This window comes from Pararge aegeria, chromosome 17, assembly GCF_905163445.1.
Source record: "Pararge aegeria chromosome 17, ilParAegt1.1, whole genome shotgun sequence".
Taxonomy (NCBI): Eukaryota; Metazoa; Arthropoda; class Insecta; order Lepidoptera; family Nymphalidae; genus Pararge; species Pararge aegeria.
The window spans coordinates 3,245,852-3,273,336 of record NC_053196.1 but is presented as its reverse complement, the minus strand read 5'-3'; the positions used below and the strand labels follow the sequence as shown (position 1 = coordinate 3,273,336).

At 34.6% G+C, this 27,485-nt stretch overlaps 1 protein-coding gene across 3 annotated transcripts; it reads left to right on the top strand.

Annotated features, from left to right (window-relative positions):
* Nucleotides 1–719: 719 nt before the first annotated feature.
* LOC120630928 (aquaporin-11) lies at nucleotides 720–25,962 on the top strand. Of its 3 annotated transcripts, XM_039900272.1 has the most exons (8): nucleotides 720–885; nucleotides 993–1,097; nucleotides 14,472–14,655; nucleotides 16,123–16,245; nucleotides 17,034–17,185; nucleotides 22,360–22,500; nucleotides 23,084–23,183; nucleotides 25,114–25,961. In XM_039900272.1, the coding sequence occupies exons 2-8, from the start codon at nucleotides 1,047–1,049 to the stop codon at nucleotides 25,335–25,337; spliced, it is 975 nt and encodes a 324-aa protein (XP_039756206.1). In that variant the 5' UTR covers nucleotides 720–885; nucleotides 993–1,046; the 3' UTR covers nucleotides 25,338–25,961. The 3 variants fall into 3 exon arrangements, with proteins under 3 accessions (XP_039756206.1, XP_039756207.1, XP_039756208.1); XM_039900273.1 differs by lacking the exon at nucleotides 993–1,097 and having other exon boundaries at nucleotides 25,114–25,962; XM_039900274.1 differs by lacking the exon at nucleotides 23,084–23,183 and having other exon boundaries at nucleotides 22,360–22,498; nucleotides 25,114–25,957.
* Nucleotides 25,963–27,485: the final 1,523 nt, after the last annotated feature.

Here is a 27,485-nt window from a genome sequence, read left to right as displayed (position 1 = left end):
GAAAATCATTTATTTTCTCTCCCCAGTTCTACACACATATTCGAAAAACAGCCGATTGATCTTACATAGCGAGGTCATTTTCTTTAACTTTTCCCGGTGATAACTACTCAGAGTGTATCATTAGTTGTCAAGCAATTAATCCCAATTGTGTTTACGGTTAATAGATGATTTTCAATTTGGATCATTTAACTAAGGCAATAAGTGAAAAGATTTGTGGGGTTTATATTATATAGATACTTTTAATAAGTTTATAGTTTTTCTCCTAACAAGATCATAATTAGTGATAAAGCAAAGCTTACTTGCAGTTTAAAAAGCGTACATTCAGAAGTAAAACGGTCTGGAATACTCCGGTACAAAAACATCATATCAAACAATATTAGATGGCCCCGGGGCGGTATTCTATGTGATTGCTATAAGTATTTCATAAAAGATCCTTTTTAATAAAAACTCTTGTCTCATACTTTACCGTAGTCTACCGTCATTGTGTTTTATTGCTTTAATGCCTAATTAACGTTCTACCTAATAGTGTAATCTTTGTATTTAAACTCACACGCATCGAATAAGTTTAATTTCTATTCCTTCTTTTTTAGAACACTATACATCTGGCCACCACGCGGGTACCACATTAGTGTTTCCTACTGCTTTTTTTTAAAACAGTCTAGTATATAACAGAATCCCAGGACGACCAATCGGTAGTTGTTACTCGGTCGCATCTAAATTAAGACCGGGTTTCGGCCTCGAGATGCGCGCGCGCACACCCACCGACCGCTCAATAAAAACCAAACGTAGCACGTATTATATTTTTTTCTATCCCGATTTTTCCGAAAATCCCGTAGCCGGGTAACGAATCGAACACCAAAAAGAAAAACCCGGACAATAATAATGGTAAGTTGTTTCTATCGATCTATTTCTAAAAATAGTGCTCTTGAAATATTTTTGGTTGGCAGTGCTTTAAGACGAATCGTTTTGTAATAAATGTTTCTTCGTTCCAGTCTGTGATGAAAACGAAGTGATATTTTCGAAGTGAAAGGACTTATCCCGTCAATATGAAGTTCCAAATTGACGTTTTGGGGATATTTTTGAAAGTTGTCGTTAGGGTAAGTGATAATGCGAAAACGTGATAAAACTCCAGTAAAATCAGTGATAAATGTAACTTATTTGCTGAATTTTGAGCAAAATTAGTATGTTACAAATTTTACTTTTGGGTGATATTTTTCGGTAAGATTAATCCGTTTTGGCAGTTCGGTGTTTTTTTCGCTAAACTGAGTCTATGACAAATTTTGCGTTTTCGTTGTAATTATTCTTGGTTTAATAAAAAACTTACTTATTCGTTTGGAATGTTTATTAATAAGATTTTGAAATAGCTTTCATTAACAATAACATTAATTCTATACTTCTTATGCTTCTTATAATTATTTTTGTTAAAAGACTTTCAAGTGAATGCTAGCGAAAGTGATATTAATACGTACCTTAACCGTGATCAAATTTCTGGCGGCTTTTTTTTTTTGTGAGTAATTGATAAAATTCACCGTTTTGTAGCGGCGTGGTGGGTCTTTCCTCTAAAAACTATCTCTCTCGTGAGAGCAGTGGCGTGCAGGGTTTTTGACCAAGGTATGCATAACGAATGAACATGGTATGAAATGGAAAAATAATTCTAGTTTATGAGAAGTACTAAAATTTTAGGAGGCCTATGACCATAAAGGGATATTAAAAGATTGGAAATTGATAAAAAAAAAAGGATTCGGTTGCTTTAATTCTATTATTTATCTCGTAGGTATTTTGTAACGCCTACCTAACCTAACGTTCTGTATTTAATAATAAGTATTAGTCAACAAAGATTAAAACACTACTTGCTTTATTGCAAGAACTAAAGGGCTTCTTTTTCTTCGCTGTTAACCTTTATCGCTCTAAACCTTATGTAAGTAATATAACATTTGATTATCTTTCATAATAAATACAATTGTATTCATAGAGACAATGATAGATGGGCGTAAATCAACGTGCGACTACATTCACGGCCGTATCTGAGCCTTGTACCAAAATATCTGCCGTGCCGAGCATACTAAACTGTTTTGTTACGCCGTACGCGCAACTGTGTTTCGTTGACATAGGGCCAACACGTAAACACTTTATCTATCTAACTCTAACTTTAAAAGTCTTTGCCGTAACTGACTGACAGACAACCTACAGTCCAAATAAAATATAACTAAATATAAATTTTGATATAATGTTTTTGGAGCGCCGTAGAGGTCAATAAGTTTTTTTTTTTTAATCTTACCCCTATCCTACCGGTGGTAAAACAAGGTAGAAAAGAGTTTGTATTTCAATGACATATTTTATCAAGTCATATCAGTTTAACTTGGTAGTTAGGGTTTTGTTTAAAAAATAAGAGCGAGTTTCACAGTTTTAAAAATAGAATATAGTATAAGTGTCATCATCATAGTATCAACCCGTTACCGGCCTACTAGGGCACGGGTTTCCCCCTACAATGAGAAGAGGTTAAGGCCGTAGTACACCACGCTAGTCCAGTGTTGTATAAATAAATAAATATACTACGACAAGACACACATCGCCATACCCAGACACTGGAAAACGTTAATGTTCATCACACAAACCTTTTTCAGTAGTAGGAATCGGACCCACTGCCTTGGACTCAGAAAGCAGAAAGCACTACCCACTGCGCCAATCGGTCGACTGTGTTGTATAAGTATACTTACTGAGAGTATTTAAATACATTATACATTTCAGTAGCCAGATGTTAGCAGCACACTCCCGACTGACCAAGTTCCAACAGAAAAATGTAAACATTTTTTATAAAAATAAACATCTCATGAAAATGTTGTATACTCCTGAACATGTCCTGAACACATGGTCATATTACGGACTTTTTGTTTGAAAACATTTTGTCCTATCCTTCAGACCTAGTTACCCACTAGACTTGAAAATCGGGCTTTACACTAAAATATTTGAACTTGGTACATGGTACTGCTGGGCCCCGCAGTGTTACCTAGGGGAACAAAACTTATTTTATCTTTAACCGGGATTTGTTAAAAACGCGGAAGAAGAAGGAGTGCAGCAGCTAGTCATATATACAAATTACGGGTAGAAATAAAAGTAAATAAAAATAAATATACTACGACAATACACACATCGCCATCTACGAGTAGCTCCAAAGTAAGCGTAGCATATGTTATGGGTACTAAGATAGCTGGTGAATATTTTTTATGTTATATATTATACACATAAATACTTATAATACACAGACAAATACCCAGCCACTGAAAAACATTCATGTTCATCACACAAACGTTTGCACGCTCTATTTTTTTTTTTTTTATTATTTCAAGTTTCTTCTGTATTTGTGTTTAATTTATATAAAATGTGTGTGTGCAATAAAGACTTAAAACAAACAAACAAACATTTTCCAGGAATCGAACCTATGACCATTGACTCAGAAAACAGGGTCGCTGCCCACTCCGCCGTAGAAATGAATTAATAGCTAACGTTTCCACTACATATTACACTGATTCCGACAGTTGTGAATAAAAAAATCTATTTGATTGTTTATTTATATGTTTATATAATTTTTATGTTTTTACCTACACTTGGAGGAATTATAAATTTTATAAATTAAAAATGTATATAAATATTATTTCTTTTTCGGCATCGATGGTAGAAAAGCCGTAGCTTAATTGGAAAAAGCGCTCAGGCTTAGAGTGTCACAGGTTCAAATCCTGGCGGTCCCGAAAAAAGTTTTATATGCATTTTAAATTTATAAAATAAACTGTAAACTGTAAACCACCTATGTCTAAGTCTATGTTACTACCGGTCCATTCAACTATCTCTATGCCAAAAATCAATTCGATTGATCAGCGTGCAGGAGGGACAAACAAACATTCGCATTTACAATATTAGTTATAATTAGGATTTGATTAGTGTCTCACAATGCGTAGGAAGCCTAAAACGGTGTTTTTTTAACATGTCCGTTTTTGCGTAATTTATCAAAGCTCGCTGTGTTTGTGAGACAAGCTTTAAAATAGAGCTTTTAAACAACCGTCGGAATCAGTGTAATTTGTAATGGAAACGTTAGCTATGAATTAATTGGAAAAACAACTTTAATTTTGTAATTTCTATTCGTAAATTTTATATGGACTAGCTGTAGCACTCCGTCTTCTTTCGCGTTTTTAGGAAATCCCGGTAAAACGATGAATACGTTTTGTTCCCCTAGGATAAATAAATATACTAGGACAATACACACATCGCTATCTAGCCCCAAAGTAAGCTGACTGATGAATAATTTTATGAATAATATATACATAAATACTTAAAAAATACAGAAAAACACCCTGACACTGACTCATTATTATTTATTACTATTCTCTTAAATATTATTATTCGTATTATTTAACTCTATTATTTCATTACGCTTTAATTTGTATACCACATCATTAACTTATAAAAAAAAAATAGAAACATGAAAAAAGAAGTAGAATACAAGATTCGGCCTTATATAGCGCTTTATAGCGATCTCTGCCAGACAACCTTCGGATTAGGTAAAAAGAAGGGAGATGAAATGGCGTTGGGACAATTTTTTTTAAATACATACATGCGAATAACACTAATACATAAAATAGTTTACACAAATACAATCAATTTAACACAAAAGTAGAAGAGAATAGAATCGAAAAACCTTATTGTAACACAACACAATAGGAAAACACACGAGAAAAAGTAACAGTACTTATTATTTAAATACTTTAACATACAATTTTTTTTTTTTAGTTATAAATAAATATACTACGACAATACACACATCGCCATCTAGCCCCAAGGTAAGCGTTAGCTTGTGTTATGGGTACTAAGATGTCAGATGAATATTTTTATGAATAATATACATAAATACTAAGAATATACATATAAACACCCAGACCCTGAAAAACATTCATGCACATCACACAAACATTTTCCAGTAGTGGGAATCGAACCCACGGCCTTGGACTAAGAAAGCAGGGTCGCTGCCCACTGCGCCAGTCGGCCGTCAATAAATGTTTACGTGAGAGTGAATAAATGCTATTAACAGTTCGTGTTCGCAACCACGGCCTTTTACTTAGAAAGCAGGGTCTCTGCCCACTGCACCAATCGGCCGTCAAATAATCGGCTAAAACGTAGCCTATGGTTCGTTGAAGTTATGCTTATGATGATCTACATTATAATCATCACATCAACCGATTACGTTTCGGTCCGAAACCGGAGCATTCTCTTGACCTTACTTTACTTATTCATTATAAATGCAACATATTCTGAGCATGCTCCGGTTTCGGAGCGAAACGTGCGGAGAGGGTACATTGCCGAAGATCTGTTTGGCGTATGAGGATTGAAGAAATTATAAATAACACCATACAGATTTTCCTGCTTTTCGCGGAGTATAGCAAATTAAGCTTAATTTTCATGAGAAATTAAGACTTAAACTGTAAAATCTCTATCGGCATTCTTTGATAATACGGAATTCTATAAACTGCATCATAATACTCTTTTTAGTTTTTTGTGGAAAATGCAACCCACAATACCACACACACATATTTGAAAATTTAATGTACGTTCATAAAAACATTTCTAAATTTAACAAAAAAATGTGACTGCAATAATTTAAACATTAGAAGTAAGAATAAACTTACAGTGCAATATACTAGGTTACATAAAATTCATAATTCGTTTAAAGGAAATTGCGTACAATTCTACAATAAACTACCAATTGACATCTTGGAGATGTCTCTTAAAAAGTTCAAAGTTTGTATTAAACGTAAGCTTATAGAAAAGTCCTATTATAGTATAAAGGACTACGTAAACGAAAAAAAAAGCTTGGGTGTAAATTATTGCTCTAACCAGGTTGCTCTTCTAATAATTTAAAATGACATTGTGAGATGGTGATAACAAAAAAAAAAAACACCCGGCTAAGTTTGTTGTGGGCTTCTTCTTAGACCAGGACGCGTTTGCAACCCTCGTAGCTGTAGTTTTAAGTTTACGAATGTGGTTATCGCCATCATCTCACTACCGTGTAATTCTTATGTACGCATTAAAAGTGCCACCTATGGGCCTACTTGAATAAAGATATTTTTGACTTTGACTTTGACTTTACACACACAACTGCATTATTTTACACTGACCTGATTTTATCCCGTTTCTATATCTCCCAACGTAAGTATAAGTGAAGTTCGGCAAAAGAATGTAGAACAAAAATAATAATTTACTTTTTATTACAAGTTTCCAATACGTAGGCCCGCCATTATCAGCAGCCGTTAGCATTTTCTTCATTTTCCTTCCCCAGTAGTGGCGTACGTGTTAATAGTTCTAGATCCGAGGTCCCCAAACTTTCCAACCAACTGAATATATTCCATTCCAATTTTTTCGTGTACAACATTTTTAATAAATAAATATGCTATGAAAATACACACATCGCTATCTAAGCTTCAAGTAAGCGTAGCTTGTGTAATGGGTACTAAGATAGTTCAAGTATATTTTTACGAATAAAATTCACATCAATAATATACAGATAAACACCCAGACACTGAAAAACATTCATATTTAACACACAAACATTTTCCAGTTGTGGAAACCGAACCCACGGGCTTGGACTCAGAAAGCAGGGTCGCTGCCCACTGCGCCAACCGGCTGTTAATTATTTTTAACTTACTGAATGAATATATGATAAAATACAAGGCTTTGTACTGATTCTTTTAGCACCTTAATAAGGCATACTAAGAAAAAGTTTTTTAAATAACCCAACACCAAAGGGGTTAAATAAGGAAATAGTAGAAGTTGTTATGATACTTAGTATTCGTACTTCCCGTCAAAAATGAGTAACAAACATCCACACTTTCACATTTATAATATTAGTAGGATATTATAGTAGGATTGACGATGTTTTTCAAATAACCTATTACATGTTAGTTGAAAACAAAAGTCCTGTAGCTCTAAATTTCTGCGATTCAGCATTTAAAAAGCGTACGCAATTGACGCAACAGTCCCGTGGCAGCATGCCAAATTACATTCAACATAAACAATAACACATTTCAGTTATTATTATGTAATAAAAGTACGTACTTTGGTCAAAGGATGATTATTACAAGATTTGGTGACAAAAAAGATTTATAACTGTGTTACCATAGCCATTGCCAAAGACATAAAGTATTACGGTTCGGTTCTTAATGGGTGTCCGACAGGGCTCAATTGAGGGTCCCTTTCTATTTTTAAAGTATATAAATGATCTACCACACCGTTTCAGTAACACTTGTGACATTGTACTGTTTGCAGATGATACAGCACTCATTTTTAAGACGGATTGAAGTAAAGACAATTCTGACGATGTAAGCCGTACTGTGTCGCATGTGTTTCATTGGTTTACTGTCAGTAACTTACTTTTAAATGCAAAAATATCTAAGTGTGTGGAATTTATTTTACCAAAAGTGTGGAAGATTGCGTACTTTGGCAAAACAGCTGTTATGGATACTATATTTATACTACAAAAAAGAACTGTCCGATCAATATACAAACTTAGATCACACGAATCCCTTCGTGAAAATGTAAAGAATTATGTATACTTTTATATCTTCGCAATATATTATAATAATTGAATCTTTGTAGGATAAAACATTGTGGGGCTGAGTATGCTTTTATAACATGAAACCGTAATATTTACCTTTATGTAAGTTTAAGCAATGTATAAAAACATATTTAATACATCGAGGCTACTATACTTTTGATGAATTTCTTAATGACAAAAATTTAAATGATGTTGGAAAAAAATACACGACGTTTCAAAAGTGCTAATCTATACTTATAATAAAACTGTAACTAGAAGATTTCTGTACATTTAATACACAGACATTCCAGTTACAGAGAGTTCATTGTCGGAGATAAAGGACATATCTAACTCTTCACAAATAACAGCAAGCAGCAAGGCATATGGGACAGCGATCGAATACATGCGTACCATACTACTTAATATTATAAATGCGCAAGTTTGTGAGGGTGGCTATATGGATGTATGTATGTATATATCAACTAAAATAATGACAACTTACTAACTCATTGTATCACGTAAAATAGTAGTAGGTACATAGCTCGATTCCCGATTGACTCATACGCGGACGAAGTCGCGAGGGTTCGCTAGTATTGAAATAAATGAAAACTTACTATCTTATTTTACGGGTACAAAAACAAGTCATCCTACGGAACGTAAATAAAAAAAAAATCTAAATTAGGTACCTTTAGGCGGAAATCAAACGAATATTTCATTTATTCAGTGTGGATAAAGAGCTTTTTAATTAAAAGTAGGCTCAAACCTATGGCACATTGAAGAGCCTTTTCCATTAAAATTGTCTATTCCTATTAACTTTTAGTTTCCTATGTAAATTCAGTGTAGTCAGTATTCACGTGGTGTATTGGGATTTACACTTTACTGCGAGCAGAATTTTCAGTGAAAACATACGGCGATGTTATAACACTCTTACTCATTACATCTTATATTTTATACTAATAAATGATGAACTTGAACGCGATGATCTCGGGAACTACTAGTCCGATTTGTAAAATTACTTCAATGTGGGATAGGCCATTTATCGAGGAAGGCATAGGCTATATATAAACACTAAGACGTTAGTAAGGTGTTTTTCTTTTTCTTTTGAGAGCTTCCGCTGGTTGCGCTGCGTAAACGGCTAAAGTTTTAATAAAATTATGTATCACCAAGTTTAAAAGTTCTGAAAAAAAGTTCGCGACAGCATATATCTATCTTAAAATCCATCTAATATTATAAAAGCGAAAGTGTGTTTGTTTATTTGTTTGTTAGTCGTTCCTTTACGCCCTAACTGAGCAATCAATCAATTAGATTTTTGGAATAGAGTTAGTTAAAAGGACGAAGAGTAACATAGGCAAACCCAACCCACCAGGGTATTTATAAACACAAAGTGTGACAAAGAACGCTGGAAACAGCTTGTTGTTTTATGTTTCACTCACAAAAACGTCTAGACATCACCGGATTTGATTTCAGTTTTCAATGTTACAATTTTGTTACAAGTCATCATAAATAAAATTTTACATTATTACTAAATTGTTCTTACCTACACCACTAGCTCTTAAGAGTAAAATATGCTTTCACTAACTTCAACAGTGAAGGCAGAACATCGTAAGAAAACCTGCACACGTGTGAGTTCTCCATAACGTTCTCAAAGGCGTATGTAGTTTACCAATTGGCATTTGGTCTGCGTGGTGGACGGCCAAAAACCTTTATCATTCTCAGAAGAGACCTGTGTCCTTTATGAGTCGGTAATGGATCGATAGTTAGGATGATGTTGATCCACAATAAATTTATTGGGGTGTAAAACATTCCCGTGTTTCACAAGTTTACATTCGTCATCCATTGAATGGGGGTGTGTAAACATTTCCAGAGACTCGAACTAGATTTGACAACTTAGCGTAAACCACTAGCGGCGCCGTAAGCTGAAAGGTAGTTTTGCACTTCATTGCTATTAAGCGCTGTTTACGCTGAAAGATTTATTATTCGCTGAGACGGTTTCTATAGAGTATCCATATAATTATTTGCATTTTCATATCAACCGTCTTTGCAGTGTATCGTCAAAGTCAAATATTTCTTTATTCAAATAGGCACATAGATGGCACTTTTGATGCGTAGATTACGTATATAAAAAAATGTGGGGCAGTCTTCGGAGACTGCCGAGTGCCGATATAAGTGAAAACTAAATTTATGTACATATATTTACAGAACTCAGTATATCAAATCGTTCAGTGACAATGACGCAAGTTCAATGATTTTACTCGCCCAAAGAAGCTTTCAAGTATATTATTAAGATAACATTCATAAACTTAAAACTAAAGCTATAAGGGATTCAAACGCGCCCTGGTCTAAGAAGAAGACCACAATAAACTTAGCCGGAAGTTCTTTTTGTTATCACCATCTTACGTTATTATTTAAAAGTATTTAAGTAGCAACATGATGAGTGCGTTAATTTACACCCAAGCTTTTTTATCGTTAACGTAATTCTGTAAACTATAACAGGACTTTTCTAAAAGCTTACGTTTAATACAAACTTTAAAGGACATCTACAAGATATCAACATTTTAAATTGTAAAATTGAATAAGTACAATTTCCTTTAAATGAAGTTTATGCAGGCTAGTATATCGCATCATCAGCACATTACTGGTCCATTATAGAGCATGGCACTCTTCTCAGAATGGGCTGGAGTCGGAGACGGTTAAGGCTGGAGTCCACCACACACGCCCAGTGCGGATTGGTAGACTTCACATGTATTTATTTATTTAGTAGCTGTTGCGCGCGACTTCGTCTGCGTTTGATATTGTTTTTTGATGTGGCATTCAATTGGCATTCTAGTATTCAGTATCGCTAAGCCTTAAATGAGTTTGCTACTGTCCGCTGAGGACTTCTGCTCTCTATCCCCAACTACATTCATCAGATCTGCACAAAGTTTTGGCAAAAGTAAACACATATTCCTCTATAGTACAAAAATAATTATTTAAATCGGTTATAATTTGTCGGATTAATGGGGTAAAGTCGTCAAACACTTTCATTCCCTCTCCCAAAGGAACCGAGCTTAATTTCGGGATAAAAAGTATCCGATATTACTTCTGACACTTCCAAGAATATGTGTACAAAGTTTCATGAGGATCGGTTTAGTAGTTTTTGCGTGAAAGCGTAACAAACAAAATTACATTGACTTTTATAATATTAGTAGGGATAGGGATAGGGATTTTTCTTTAATTGGAAAACCAACAGTTGTAGACACTAAATAGTTAACAAATTGGTTGACTTAAAACTAATAACAGGTTTCCACAGAGTCTTATATAGTCTTATTATATAATAAGTCTTATATAAACAAGGGTACCTGATAGAACCCAGCAAAAACGCAGCAAACTATAACTAATTGTTAAGTTTACCTAGCATGCAACAGTTTATCTACTAAGTTGCGACGTAGACTGTTGATATTACCATAAAAATTATGAAAATTAAGCTCAATTTGCTTAACTCCGCGAAAAGCAGGAGAATCTGTACCCTCTACGCACGTTTCGCTCCGAAACCGGAGCATCCTCAGGAGATGTTGACTTTACAATGAATAAATAATTGTTAAGTCAATGTATTAACGTAGAGGGTACATTGCGAAAGATCTGTTTGGTGTGGAGTATAAGGATTGAAGAAATTATAAATTACACCACACAGATTCTCCTGCTTTTCGCGGAGTAAAGCAAATTAAGCTTAATTTTCATAATATATTATGGATTTCCGCAAAGTAACGCCTGCTTCTATCCAATAGACTTCACATGCTCTTGCTATGGAGTTCTACCGCCATCTTCTGCCGCTAAGCAGCATTGTTGCAACGCTGTGTTCCGGTCTGAAGGGCGTGGTTGCCGGTGTAATTACAGGTACATGAGGGGTTAGAACCTACGCCTCAAATTGATGGAAACAGCGGCATGTATCACTATGTATCGCTACTTGCATGCCCTGTGAAGTGTTTTTCTGTTTATGGGCGATATATCAAAAAAAAACTCTCAGGCATGCAGGTTTCCTCACGATGTTTTCCTTCATCGTTGTGATATTTCATTTTTTTAATTAAATCGCACATAAATCCGAACAGTTCCGATGTGGAACGCCCTCCCGGCGTATAATTTGAGTACCTTCAAGGCTAGAGTGAATAGGCTTTTTCTAGGCAAGCGTGCTCCAACCTAGACCTCATCATTGCTTTCTAACGGGCATGATTGTCGTCAAACGCTGGCCTATCGTTAATAAAAAAAAAAGTTAGAGGTGCGTGCCGGGGATAGTACTTGGTCGCCCGAAAGGCACCGAAGCTTAACCCACTAAGCTATCACGGCTTTATATTAAGGCACTAAAAGTATATTTTTGCTTCTAATGCTTTATTTCAGTCACATTTTTTTAATAATGCTTTATGATACGAACGCTCAAAGCGAATACATACACCAGATTTAGTCGGTCCAATATCGAAATGAGTCAAACGCGCTGTAGCGAGCTCAACAAAAACGTATTGTAGCTTTGGGATAGAAATATAGAACAAAGCCAGCTCTGACCACAGATTTAAGAACATATAGAAACCGCGTGCACGACTAATATTGAAGCATCAAAAACCACTATACTTTAAACTCAAATTATTCTTGTCGCACTCAAATTTAAAATGGGCAAACGGTTTTTTTTCAACCGCAAGATACTACTTTCCCCGCATGAGTGATACAAATACTATTGTATCACTCATGCGGGTAAAGTAGTATCTTGACGCTCGCTGTTGCGGTTGAAAAAACAAGTAAACTTGTCGCACTCAAATTTTAAAATGGGCAAACGGTTCTTTTTCAACCACAAGAGCGAGCGTACTACTTTCCCCGCATGAGTAATACAAAATAGTATGTGCAACAAGTGCGACATCGATTACCCACTCAAGCGAATGACCGCACTCGCTTCTCTCGTGCGTTGTACTTCGCTTTCGTGGGCAATCGACAACTTGTCGCACTAGTTGCACAATATACTATTGTCGAATAGGCGGTTAGTCACTTTATTACATTTAGCAGTTGACAGTAAATTATTTTACCTCTAATGTTCGAAACGGTAACCATAAAATGGGGGAAACAGGATAATTGTGTAAGCGGAAGTGAAATGTGCGCGGGGCATTTTCACTGTATTTGAACAATATGCAATAATGGCTCCGACGTATAAAAGTTCCAACTAATATACAACTATGCTCGTTCCAATAAAACTGGTCGTTACTCCACGTTTTAAAGGTGCATGTAAACAGCTTTTTCATTCCGAGCGACGCATCACATAAAATCCCACATAAACTCTGAATAAACGTTAGAGTCCGTTTAGGGATAGAAAGATAAGAGGAAAAAACTGAAATGGCATTGAATCGGTTTTTAATTAATATTAGCAAACTGTTAAGTGATTCAAATTTTCTTTATTCATGTAGGCCTATCAGAGGCACTTATGAAGCGTTCATACATATATGTTTAAATAATTGAAAGGGGATGGTGATAACTTCGTTAGACCTAAAGCTATGGGGGTTCCAAACGCACCCTAAGAAGAGCCCACAAAAAACTTCACCGGGTATTTTTTTTTTGTTATCACCATCTCACAGTTAATTAATACTAAGCTACGAAGTAATTCAACAATTCACACCCAAGCATTTTTATCGATTAATTAATCCTTCACAATTATAATAGGATTTTTCTGCAAGCTTACGTTTTGAACTTTGAATTTATTGTGAGACATCTCAAATATTTCATTCAGTAATTTGTTACATAATAATATACAATTGCCCTAGAAAGAATTAGCAATTTTATGTAGCCTAGTAAACTTTACAACGTGTAGTGTGTGTGAGTTTTTTTTTTTGCTCCTGCTATTTATATTCTTCTCTTTTGTTATATTTTATGGACATAAATTAAATTTTCAAATATGTACTGATCATGCACCGTCTTTATTTTTAATAATGATTGAAATACTTTTCTAGGATTTGGAATAGGAACACCGGATACCTCTAGTCACAGTAAACCTCAATGACTCTAGTGACACTTTAAAGTTTAATCAGCTTTTCAGTGCAAGGTTTCAGGAAACACTTCAAATTGCAAGTAACTAATCGAGTTACTAGGTTTTTGATCCCCCTGGCGCAGTGGGAGGCGCTGTTGTTGTAAGAGAGACCTCCCTTTAACAACCAATAGGGTTGGGTCCAATTATTGAGAATTAATAAATTCTTAATTTTCTCTCTGGTTGAGGCTTTGGCTGTATGTATCGCGTAGAAACAGTTTAGGGGTACATGTTTAATATAACTGCCATACTGCGTTAAAATCTTCGATTGCACCATCTCACCACCAGGTGAGATTGCAGTCGAGTGCTAACTTGTAGTGGAATAAAAAAATAGGTATCAAAAGGTATCTAACTTTTCTAAATTGGGCACATTTTAAAAAATTAAAATTGCACTTGCTTTAATGGTCAAGAAAAAACATCATGAGGAAACCTGCATGCCTGAACGTTCTCCATACTGTTCTTAAAGGGATATGAAGTCCACCAAACTGGGCCAGCGTGGAAGACCGCGGCCTAAACCTTTATCTCTGAGAGAAGACCCGTGCCCTGTAGTTGACTGGTACAGGTTTAATAATGTTTTTTTGGAATCAATATTTTTCGAGAAACAACTGTAAAAATCACTGAACATCAGCCGTGACAAAAAATAAAATTCAAAAAAAAAAAAATAAGTAAAGGTTTCGACTTTGATCATAAATTGCTAGTGAAATACAAATTTATAAAAAATATTAGTTAACTTAGCGTAACGAAATAGTTTATATAAAACCTTTCTGGCATGCCCGATTGGAAAGCACATGTACCATGGCGCTATGGCGATGCCAGCAAGTGAGTAAAAATGGGTGAATGTTGGTTCCTTCATTGCAGATCAACAAAGTGACGTTCGCACCGCTGGTGGTGTCGACGCTGTTCATCCTTCTGACCTCGCTACTAGCACATTGTGCGAGGCGGCTGGTGCAGAAGACAGTCAAGGAACCTTTCGTGAGGCTACTGCTGGAAGAGGCGATTGCTGCTGCCGAATTATGCGGGTGCTGTTTTGAACTGATTGTTGGTGAGGATAAATAAAATAAATAAACAAAAATCATCCTTGATGAAAAGAACGCGGGTAAGCAGTAACGGCATTCTGAAAGCACTAATAGATCGATACGACTCTCCAATTTACAAGTTGTATATTAAACTCCACGTAGGGCTGCCTGGACACAGAAATTTTAATTTGTACCTTTTTTTTATATTGCATTAATATTTAATGTAAGGTTTTTTATTTTTTTATTTAGTTTAGTTTTTAATTATTCTATTTATGTTATTGTGTAGTGGGTAGTTGTGGGTCATAGATACTAAATAAATAAAAATAAATATACTACGACAATACACACATCGCCATCTAGCCCCAAAGAGTATCTTGATGATTGGATAGAAGCAGGCGTTAGTTTGCGGAAATCCATGATATATTATGAAAATCGGAGCAACCACAAATGTTGATTTAACAATGAATTATTCTTAAGACACTAACAAACAACAACAACAGACACAACAACAAACAGCAAAACAACAACAATTATTGTAATTATTCATTGTAGTCAACATCTCCTGAAGATGCTCCGGTTTCGGAGCGAAACGTGCGTAGAGGGTTCATTGCCGAAGATCTGTTTGGTGTGGAGTATAAGGATTGAAGAAATTATTAAGTACACCATACAGATTCTGCTGCAAATTAAACTTTATTTTCATATTATAGCGTAGCTTGTGTTATGGGTACTAAGATGACTGATGAATAATTTTATATATGAACACCCAGACACTGAAAAACATTAATGTTCATCACCGAAGCATTTTCCAGCTGTGGGAATCGAACCCACGGCCTTGGTCTCAGAAGGATCGCTGCCCATTGCGCCAATCGGCCGTCAGAGATAGAGATAGAGGATAGAATAGAATAGAATAGAAAAATTTTATTGCAACACAACACAATAGGAAAAAGACAAGGAAACTACTTATGCTAATAGTACTTAGTGCTAGGGTGCAAAGGCGGCCAATATCCAATATAACTTATAGTGATTTCTTCGAGGTAACCATTAGTGAAAACGGGCATTTGTAACCCATGCCTATGTTTAGCACAAAAAATTAAGCTTTCCTTATCTACTACCACTACGTCGTTAGAATGAAGACGCTCCGAAACAATCAGTGAATTAAAAAAAAAACTATTCCGTCGTTATGCCACGTTTATTAATCAAGTCCCAGTGACAATACTAATTTGGTATTTTATTTTTTTTATAGGCCTCGGATAACACGTCCTTATCACATGCTTTCATGATAGTGAATCATTAGGAACTTAAGAAAGTCAGAGTTACTTCAGGTCCTGACCTGAAGTAACTCATCTAATTGTTCAATAGATACGTTAGCCCTTTGTAACAATATGAATTAGAGCTTGGACCTCTGTACTCTAATAGTCTAAATTGAAGCTTAAAATTATGATAATTACTCAATTTATATGAGGTTATATTGAAAGTCCTGTTTTCAATTGCAGTGGCGGACCATTTCGGCGTGGCCACGTACGCGATCTTCTTATTCGTGCTCACGATTTGGTGGTCGTTGAACTGGGGCGACGCGACGGCGTGTCCTTATACACACATTGAAGATGTCATAGAAGGTAACATACCCTACGCCATAGTTCTGAGCCCCTGGTATAAGATGTCAAATTACTATTAACTATCACAACTTTCGGAACCAAGATGGCCGCCTCCACAAAATGATTTTTTTTATTTTTAATCCTCGCTCAATAAGGTTTTATCAAATGAAATGGCTTAAGTAGTATAGTTATGTACATGAACTTGGAATTCGGGGTTTTCTTTCATCTCATTATTTCGGTTTCGTTTGTACGAATTCATTTGAGCACAGTATATCAAACTACTCTTTAACAAGGTAGCTCTGCCTATGAAATGTAAGACCACCTGAACAGCTGAGGGGCATTTAAGGCAGATGATGATGATGATGATGATCAAAGTCAAAGTTAAAGTCAAAAATATCTTTATTCAAGTAGGCCCATAGGTGGCACTTTTGATGCATAGTTACATAAGAATTACACGGTAGTGAGATGATGGCGATAACCACATTTGTAAACTTAAAACTTAAGCAACGAGGGTTCCAAACGCGTCCTGGTCTAAGAAGAAGCCCACAACAAGCTTAGCCGGGTGTTCTTTTTGTTATCACCATCTCACAATGTCATTTAAAATTATTAGAAGAACAACCTGGTTAGAGCAATAATTCACACCCAAGCTTTTTTATCACGTAACTAGTTAGTTTAGTGAACATGTTAAGATAAAGTATATACTTATATACTATACATAAATAAGTGCCTGTGATAGAAACGAAGTGAATGAATAAAGAAGTTTTGATAAAACGCTAAAATGTACCAATAAAGTTATTATATTTTTTCAGGCCGCGGTGACGTTAAGAAGGCTTTTCTGAAAACATGGGCCGAGCTAGCTGGTGGACTTTTAGTCTTTAAATACGTGCAAACGTACTGGGCGTTAGAAATATCAGAAACACACAAAAACAAAGCTTCCGAAGACTGCACTGCTGATTTACAGGTTATTGGCATGTTTTTATCTCTTACTTACCTAAAACAACGCTACTCGGATAGAGTATCGGCTGGAGAATTCATGGCGCCCTAGTAGAATGAAATCAATATAAAAATTTAATTTATAAAGCACACGATCATATGAAATAAGTTCTCGAAATCCGAGTTTTTGTGCGGTGTCCGACTTGAATTATGTATAAGCAGTATAAGGTTTTGCTATTAAATGTTTTATAATTATATATTAAAATACAATATGTATGAACGCTTCATAAGTGCCTGTGATAGGCCTACATGAATAAAGATTTTCTTTGAATTTGAATATAATAAGTTTTAAAGTTTAGTGTACCTAATATGAATAAAGAATTTTTTAAGTTAATACTTCTTTAGGCACCTTGAGCACTTTTTTAAGTGAACAAAAATCATGGAACTCGCGTCATATATCATATAAGTACTGTGTATCTGTGTATCATAAATGTACTTACATTTATACACAGTACACTGTATATATATATGTAGTTTTCACTTCTGTCGGCAGTCCTCAAAGACTGCCCAGCATGTATTTTTATTAAAAACGTTTGCTTAAGTTGGGCAGGTTGACCAGTATTGCCAAATAAAAAAAAAAGTTTTTGGTAAAAACATCAGAGTATTTTACAAATCGAAATTTTAGAAATGTTCGTATCTTCTTTGGTATTTCCAGTCATCAAAGATTGTTTTTGTAACACATAATTTTAGTTATTTGCGTTATCGTGAAAATTAATGATAAAATGTCCCTTTTAAATAGATAATTTCATTACAAATATTCATGATTCAATTACAGTGTATAGACGACCCGTCCATTCATTTTATTAATTGTTACCCGTTTTAATTAAATAACCATAGCTTTTACAGTCAGACAGGGACATAAAGAGGTCATTTAATTTATTATGAGGACTCTTGAAAAAACGTTTCAGAGAGACAATTATTGTTTGCATTTAAAATAAACGACCTGTTTGACGATATGGGCCACTCATTGTGGCACCACTTTTGATTGGAAAATAATTTTGTATTGTAATTTAAAACTTTTTTAATAGTAGCGTTTAAAATTTTGGATACGATCAGGCGCTGAAATACATTATGTATTCATTCTCGTTTTTTAAAATTCCTCAAAAAAACGTTAGTTACGACATCAAGCGAGTCACTGGGAGCCACTGGAAACTAGCGGCCCAGTATCGGGGATTTTGGAATTTTTTTTTTTAACGTCGCCATCTAGCCCCAAATTAAGCGTAGCTTGTTTTATGGGTACCAAGATAACCGATAAATATTTTTAGTTATAATATACATAAATACTATATATAATAAAATAAATAAGTAAACTAAAACTACGACAATACACACATCGCCATCTAGCCCCAAAGTAGCTTGTGTTATGGGTACTAATATGACTGTTGAATATTTTTATGAATAATATACATAGATACTTATAATATACAATTAAACACCCAGACACTGAAAAACATTAATGTTCATCACACAAACATTTTCCAGTTGTGGGAGTCGAACCCATAGCCTTGACTCAGAAGGCAGGGTCTACCTACTGCGCCAATCGGCCGTAAAAACTCCTTACAAATGACCTATATCCAGGACGATACTCGGTTGAACTGATGTTATAGTTTGAAGCCCACCCACTAACTCGCTTTAAGTACTATCTCTGATTAGGAGAGGAGGCATATGCCCAGCGGTGGGATTCTATAGGGCTGTACTTATACATTAAATAAGGAACTGCTTTTTATTGCACTAATCCTGACAATATACAAAGTTCAAATCAATATTTATGTATCTAACTGGTTTTTTGGAAATATATAACAAAGCTGTAACTAACGAGTTGATAATTAAGGTTTTTTTTGTCTGATGGGAGGCTTGGGCCGTGGCTGTATCGACAAAGACGTGCCGCTAAGCGTATTTGGGGTTCCGGTGCGATGTTGCGTAGAAACCGATAAGGGTATGACTATAATACTCCCTAACAGGTTAGCCTGGTGGAAATTGATGATGCAATCTAAGATGGTAGTGCCATCTTAGATTGCATCATCAATTTCCACCAGGTGAGATTTCAATCAAGGGCTAACTTGTAGATTAATAAAAAAAAATCATCCAGTTTCGAAACTGGCCGGACTAATAAAATTTGATGAAAAAATCTTGAAAGTTTCAGCTGCGTTCAAATAAAGAAGCTTTTTCAGTAATTAGTTCGAGTTTGGCTAACAGCTTCTAAAATCGCACCCTAAATGCAAATCGGAGGATCACACAGACTTTTGGTTATTACGCAGGGTGCCATATTATACTGTCCTCTCCAGACAAGGCTGCATTTTCATAGATGCAAGCACTAGAGTCCGTTAGGGCACAGTATTAAATTAAATAATGAATGAAAATTAACTAATATATGCATGCTTTACTTTAATCTTAATGACGGTTGGAATAATGTTTTTATTCTGTTCAGACTTGAGGCCACTGGCCCTCATAACTGCAAAGTCAATACGAAATACAAAAAATCTACTTAAAGTATATGTCAATTTTGAAAAAAGTGTGTGCGTGTAACCTTTACGCGCGATTGAAGTCAAACTTTTATTATTATAAATATTGATGAAAGAGTAAAATGTTCCTGGGACTCCGCATTTTCAATAAATATACACTATTTCATTTTATATTCTATTTAAAATATATTAATACCACTTTCACATTTTATAAATATATTCATTTGTTAAATAGAATAATTGAAAGTAGAAAATTGAAGGTATCGGCGCATCTCAATATAACCTTGTCATTGTTATAGAGTGTCTCATGTAATTTATTACAAAAGTAATAAATAAACAAACATATTTAGAGAATTTCAAAAAACTTTGCAATTTAAAATATTTTTTGTATAATTGTTTGAAATTATTGGAAATGAATAATCCTAATTGATTATGATATTTGCCACTAGCTGGCGTATAAGTCAAGAAGCGTGGAGTATATGATATATACTTACGACCAATCCAAATTATTATTTTTAAATAGCGGAAACTACACAGACGTAAGCATTACTTCCGTCAAAAAAAATCTGAATAACTCCCTAGTCGCGCCTAAAGAAGTTTTACTTTAAAAAACAATACGTGCAAACAGTTAACCTTTTTTTTCTCTATATTTCTTTCAGGAATCAAACTCTTACTGGAATTCAAATAACGGGTTGACACTACTATTCTACTCGTCATTACTTAACAAACACTAATTAATAAACGTGACGTAGCTTCAAAATAGTATAGTATGTAGTGTTTTGACTGACTGCACCATTTGAAGTTATGTACGTCGGTTTTTTAATAAGTAGTAGATAACCGAGTAACAACGAGTAGAGTAGTAGTCTCTACTTTCTGACTTTCTCATCTTTCTCGACAATAGCCGGAAACAAACACGTAGGAGATAAATAAAAAGAGATCTCAAAATAGCTATCGTAATTCGGAATATAATAAAATAGCAGAAATATTACAAGTATACTATACAAATTTTGCTTAATTTGCTATGATACGTGAAAAGCAGGGGAATCTGTACGGAGTCATTTATAATTTCTTCAATCTTTACACAAAATAGATCTTTAGCAATGTAGAGTACATTACGCACGTTTCGCCCCGACACAGGAGAATCCTCATAACATGTTGAGTTTTTATTATTATTATATAATAGACTAAAAAGCTTTCGCTGATGCGTCTATATCATTTCTTGTGCTCTTTGTCTTTTTGATGTTTGTCCAGTCTGTTCCATAACTGATTCAGTGATACTGCAGTCACTCACACACATCTTCAGGCAAGGCATTCCACATTTGTATAACTCTATTGCTGATAAAGTGCTTGGAAGGATTAGACGATGCGTGCTGAAATCCAACTTTAAGACCATAGCCTCTTAATCTGGGATTACTCTTTTTTGCAAATATTATTATTTATATTCTATCCAATATATTATTACAAATAGTACTTTGATAGATAGATAGTACTTTGATCATTAAAATGAGTTAACTATTCATTTTATTATTAATTTTAATCTGAGTTGTACCCGAGCTAAAAATAATGTTTTAAGTACCAACATAACAACAACGAATTTAAATTCAACGAGATTCGTTTAATAATAGCCAAAACGAATAGCATTTAATTCAGTGCTATCAAACGCTATCACAGGTACTAAAACGTTAACACGCATTTACCCCGTTGTTACGGAAGAATTTATTGTTCCCTATATCTTCGGAAGCTGCGCTAATTTTGTAAAATCAATAAAGCTAGGCAATAAAATAGGTACTTTGGCTGAATTTATGAGTTCAACCGATGAAAATGGCACGCTGCGAACATAAATGAAATTTTTACAATTACTATTATGCAGCTCTGCAAAGTTTTGTTTTTCGAACAGTTTTAACTGTTTCATATCTAATTTATCAAAATATTTAAAATTAATCGAAAATTGTAATGTTGTAATATTTATTTAATATGTTTAATGATATCATCGAAGTGAAAGTGTGTGTATTATTTTGTTTGCTTTGTTACCCTTTTTCGGATCAAACGCTGCACCGATCTAGTTGCAATTCAAACTCAAAACACTTGATGAGGCGGTTTTTTTTTATTTATTGACATACCCACATAAAAATTTATAATAAATTAGCATAAAAAAAACAGATCCTCAGAATTTTGTTAGGTAAATAGAAAGTACCTATACATCTAGAACGGAGAAAATAAAGGTTTCACAAGGGATTCATAATAACGTTACTTTTGAAGTATATTTTATTTATATTTGGCTCAAACACTTAACAAATCCTAACGAAATCTAAACATTTACTTACAAAGATAGAATGCATCCTGGAGACGGCCAGAGAATAGAGAATCTTTTATAATTCCAGAAATTAAAAAATAACATATTACTTATTATTAACAGTTCGGCCAATACTTCTTTATAAGTAGTAGCCGCGGGCACAGCTCGTGAGCAATGGCTTTTACTTCATACATGCACAGAAGCACTGCCTTCCCTAAAAAAATATTTCACTCGTAAAGCAGGAGGATTTTTCCATTTTCTGCCAAGTTTCTGAATTATGCCTACCCTGATCTAAACCCTTTTGAACGCTACTTACTGCTCTTGAGTTATATTGATCCTAGCAATTTATGTCAAAGCTTTTAAAGAACCATGTCAATATTATTACAGGTACCAGTTTTGTACGGAGCTATGGTAGAAGGCATAGCGACATGTCTTTGCAGACTAGCATCTAGGTCACTGAGCGATCTCAACCCAAGATATGCCACTGCCATCGACTCTTTTATTGGAACATCACTAGTAGTTGCTGGTAAGACTTCATATGATTTGTAATCTTCTGGCTTTAGAGTGATCATAATTTTACTATCTCATACATTGAGTCCATACTGCAATTGAACACTGTTACATCTTTGAGTTCTTGTTAATACTATTATCCACTAATTCAATTTCGATGTCCAGATCATATAATCTCATTTCAAAGTCTCCTTTCAATCTAGCAAATACGGGCAAATTCGTTTACGTTTGACCGACGACTTCTCGTTGTATATATAATTTGGCATCCTAGCAGTCGCATTAAATTTTGAATTTGAGAGATGGCGGTCAGATTTCTAGTTGAAAAAATAATAATTAGAAGAAAATTAGTACCTTGACACCCGGAAGCGTGTCAAGCCAAAAGAAAGGAACTGGCGACGCAGAATATACGAGTACTTTACAATAAACATGTACATACATTTAAGAACCTCAAGAAAACCGTAAAGTTTAAGAGTCATGCAAAACTTGTACTAGAGATGCAATTACCATTTACTTAATGCCCAATTATCACGAACTTAACCTATTTAAAAATCCTTACATTCACATTAGTCACACGTGGGTTACTTTTGCAGGGACTTGCTTGCTCCTCACTAGGGACACGGTATACGTCTACCGCTATGAGGACAGTAGTGCTAACGCAGACCTCAGTGTGTCCGTCTTTTGCAAAGTCCATTTAGGAAAAGGTACATAAGTTAGCGACCCGAATCAAAGGCACAACAATATAAAAAAATTCTAACAAGTATAAAATGGTGTACCCTTCAAACTGTTCAAAGATCCTGATTTTTTTAACGTTTGTGATTTACCCTTTTATTTTCAACTTAATCAATTTTAAACAATATTCGGAAGATCCTAATGAGTTTCCCTCAAAATTATTAATAAATCTAATCAAAAACCTTCGGATCGAAGATTAAATATATTCGTTTCGTAGCCAGGTTGTGACTACAGATTAGAATACAGTAGACCTTACCCCTCCTCATCTCGCGGATGTCGAATGAGGCAACGTAGGGAATATAGCGGAGTTCAGGCAGCAGTCTCTGTGCTAGTAGCCTAGTACCACCATCTACTGCGATCACGAACCATTCTGCCCAACGTGGTGATTATTGGCACACTCCCGTTGTGAGAGGCCTTCAATCAGTTATTCAGTAGTCAGTTGCAGGCTATTGATGTACCCTATTTTCGGTTTCTTATTATATGGCCGACACATCAAGCTTTCTTTTCTTTACTACACACTTCTGGGTTTTCTCTTCACGCGACTTAGCACAGTTACGTTTTTTATTTTGCCTCTCCAGGATATTTTTAACGGTGTCTTATATACCCACATTTCGAAGGCTGAAACTTAAAATACGATCTACTACAACTCATAATATAGGGCAAGATCCAAGGAAAAGGAAGCGTTGGGCAAAGAAGAACATATTTGCTTAAAAACTTGTAGTTTGGAAAAATGTACTTTTTCCATATTCAGAGCAGCGGTATCAAAAGTACTTACCTTAGAAAGAAGATGGCACTTTAAGAAGAAGAATAAATTTATCTTATATACATATATAGGTAGATAGCTCTACTTAATTTATTTCTCGATCGATAGATTTTGGATTAGAGTGTTATTAATTTCGGGCGTAAAACCATTAGCGTGTCACGTGAGGCAGAAGCGAAACAACTTGTCCAAATTAATAGATGTTATCCGTAAAATAATACATTGATTTTGTTTCACAGCAACAATAAATATTGTTTTTTTTTATTCCTATACTAGCTAGCATCTTTAAATTACCACAAAACGTGCGTTTGATTCGGACAGCGCTCTGTATACTAAAAACGTTTTTTAGAGCCTACTAATTTAAAAAGTGAAATCCGGAATGGAAGCTGTAATTATATAACTTTTTCTGGTTGGTTTTATTTGTAATGTATAAACTTAAGTTTTTCAAATTTCAAAACTAAATTGCAAAATAAGAGTATGTACTTAACTATATATAAAATAATGTAAACAACGCCGGGTTTCATTTTGATATTTGTAATTATGATCCGCAATAGCTCTAAGTGTCTCGCTATTCACAACCAGCACTTCACTTTCATTAAATGCATTTTCATCATGCTAAAAGCGCATTTAAAATCCATTTTTTTTTGTCAAGCTGACACCATTTTTCATAATACTAACATAATCAAGTTTTTCGGTAAGGTTTTACCGAATAATTAGTAGATTAAATGTTAAATAAAACTTGGAGACTCTTAAAACTCATGTGATAAATGAGAATTGACCAGGGCGTAAAATTTTCTTTCTAATGTATTCCGGTTTCAAGGGCGTGGTTTCCAGTCCAATTTCAGGCACGTAAAACCCACGACTAACGCTGATGGACACAGAGCGACTTTGTAGAACGTCTTTCCTGCATGCCTGCGAAGTTATTCTCAGTTTTTAGGCAATGGTTTGTTAATGACCATTAGGCGGGCCATTTGCTTACTATAAAAAAAAATCTAATTATATATTTATACAAACTTGTAAAAATCTGTTTAATAAGATAAGCTATTTTAAATATATTATGTCTGTAGACTTAACAATTACCTATACTACGTAGTGAGGTAGAGTGATTATTCACTTATTAAATTGTAATCTATTTTTTACAGCTTTCGACTACTCTGGTGGATACTTCAACCCAGTGCTGGCAACATCTCTGAAGGCTGGCTGCGAAGGTCATACTTTAATGGAACACGCTTTGGTATACTGGCTCGGCGCTTGCGCTGGTTCAATCATTTCAGTATATGTGTATAAAATACCTTCTATACAGAAGTACGTTAAGGGTACCACCGAAGTAAACGGTGATAGTTTTTGGGCGGAAAAAGAAGATTAAGTCAACATGTTTGGTTGGTTGTACTTTTACTTTATTTTTAATTGTTACCAAAATCGCAAATCTGTCACGCGCTCCATTCGGTCCAGGCTTAATATTATAAGATATACCTCATTCTATAATGAGTACACATATCATATATCGCACTCACCAACATAATGAAGTGAGAGCAAAAAAGAACATGATGAAGCAGAGCAGGACAGACATATGTCTGCGTTTCACGTGACGCGTCGGAGTAGCGTTCCTTCCTATTAAGAAATTAATAAAATTAGAAAATCTGTATCACTTTGCGCTGTCCTGATGTTCACCCTCCACCTTAAAATTGTACAAAATAATATAGAATACATCCATCGATAATGTCAGTCAGTATTTTTAAAGGACCTGAATATCGCTGTTATCTTCTCCGTAACGTGCATTAATTCATTTTTCCTCGTTCTTCTGTATTCTAGTCATTTAATTATTAAGATCGAATGGGAAATAATTTATTATAATAAAAACATTATGTTTTTAAAAATATAAACTTCTTTGTGCATATTAACAATACCTTCAACCAACCTTTAGCGATTAGTTTATATAACAAACGCCGGTTTATTTTATTAAATGGAATCCTATTAATTTTAGGAAAGTTAACTTTTATGTTTGTATTTAAATTTTATTTTTATTTTTATTATTTTGTATTCAAGAGACCTGTTGCGTCTTCCAAAGGTATAATAAGTGCTACGTTATCTTGTTGTAAATAAAACATTTATTTACCTATGTTAATAAACTGTTTTTTTTTTTGATAAATCTGTATCTTTCCTGTCCTAAACCACTACGTAATTTTAATAAAAAATGCGACTTTGGCAGTCGTTTTTATATTTTGGTTCCCATCCTGACTGAAGTCAACGTTGCCCAGCAAAATCGACAAATTTTTTGATGCTACTACTAGGCCACACAAATCTCGATTTATTTGCAGTTTTTTGTTGTAAGGACGAAAGTGTAATATGTCAGGTAAAACCATAGTAATATATTATGACCCCACATGGTCAATGTTCATGCGGTCGAAGATTTCACGTGTTTGAAGCTCCTATAGGTATGCTATTTCCGCACACCTTAGTGGATGGTAAAGTTACATCGCTATCTTTAATAACAGCACCTAATTCAAATTATAAGACTTAACTTCTGGAGATAATAGTCCAATTGAAAAGAGTTCATATGTTAAGAAAGGTATATATGTAACATTGCGCTGGTAAAACGGAGGTGAAACTGCAGGGCACAGCTAGTGCAAAGTAATCTTTACTTATACCTGATATAAACGAGAAAGTTTCTGAGAATGTATGGATGTTTTTTACTCTATTACGCAAACACTACCGAAAGAATTGGCTAAATTTTTTCATGAAAATAAATTATCAACTTAACGGCTTTTAGACCGGAAAACCCAAGTTTCCTGCGCGAAAACTAAATTTCACGTTGATAAGCTGAACCTACTTAAATTGCTCGAAATTAGATTAATTACACTAGGGCGGATCGCGGTGTTCCCTGCAATGAACAACGTCTACGAGTATACCTACCTGAAATTGAAATAAAAACTAAATGAGGTGTACAGCGTATCGCGAGTAATACCGCGGGGCACAATTAGTTTAAAATGTAGATGAATTTGGTGATATTTTAAATGAGGCTACTCCTATTATTTTTACTCCCATTTGTTTCTGTTGTACTGAGTCGTGTGTTAACAATATTTTTTAAAAGGTTTTTGTCGTAAGCCCCCAATATGCTATTACGTATTTCTATCTTTTATACGAGATCAAAAACGTATAGACTCGGCACAAGTTATATTTCTGTAAAACTGAGTTTTTTTACAAGTAAATATTTTATCATAAGATGCACAAATGTAACAATTTTTTTTTCTCGCCAAACTGGTTAAGCAGTATGTTGGCGAGATAGCACTCATCTAATATACATCTAACGTGCACCTAAAGCTAGAATATAATAAAAACTATATCTATATTGTTATTTAAACAAGTATTCATTGTCTTAGATAATTATATCATCCAAGTAACAGATATTTATCTGCACCTAGCCAAGTAACAACGCATATTACACATGTTAGGAAAAGGAAATAATTTATAGCATATCTAAAAATTTGTATGTCTATAATTTGTGAACGTTTAA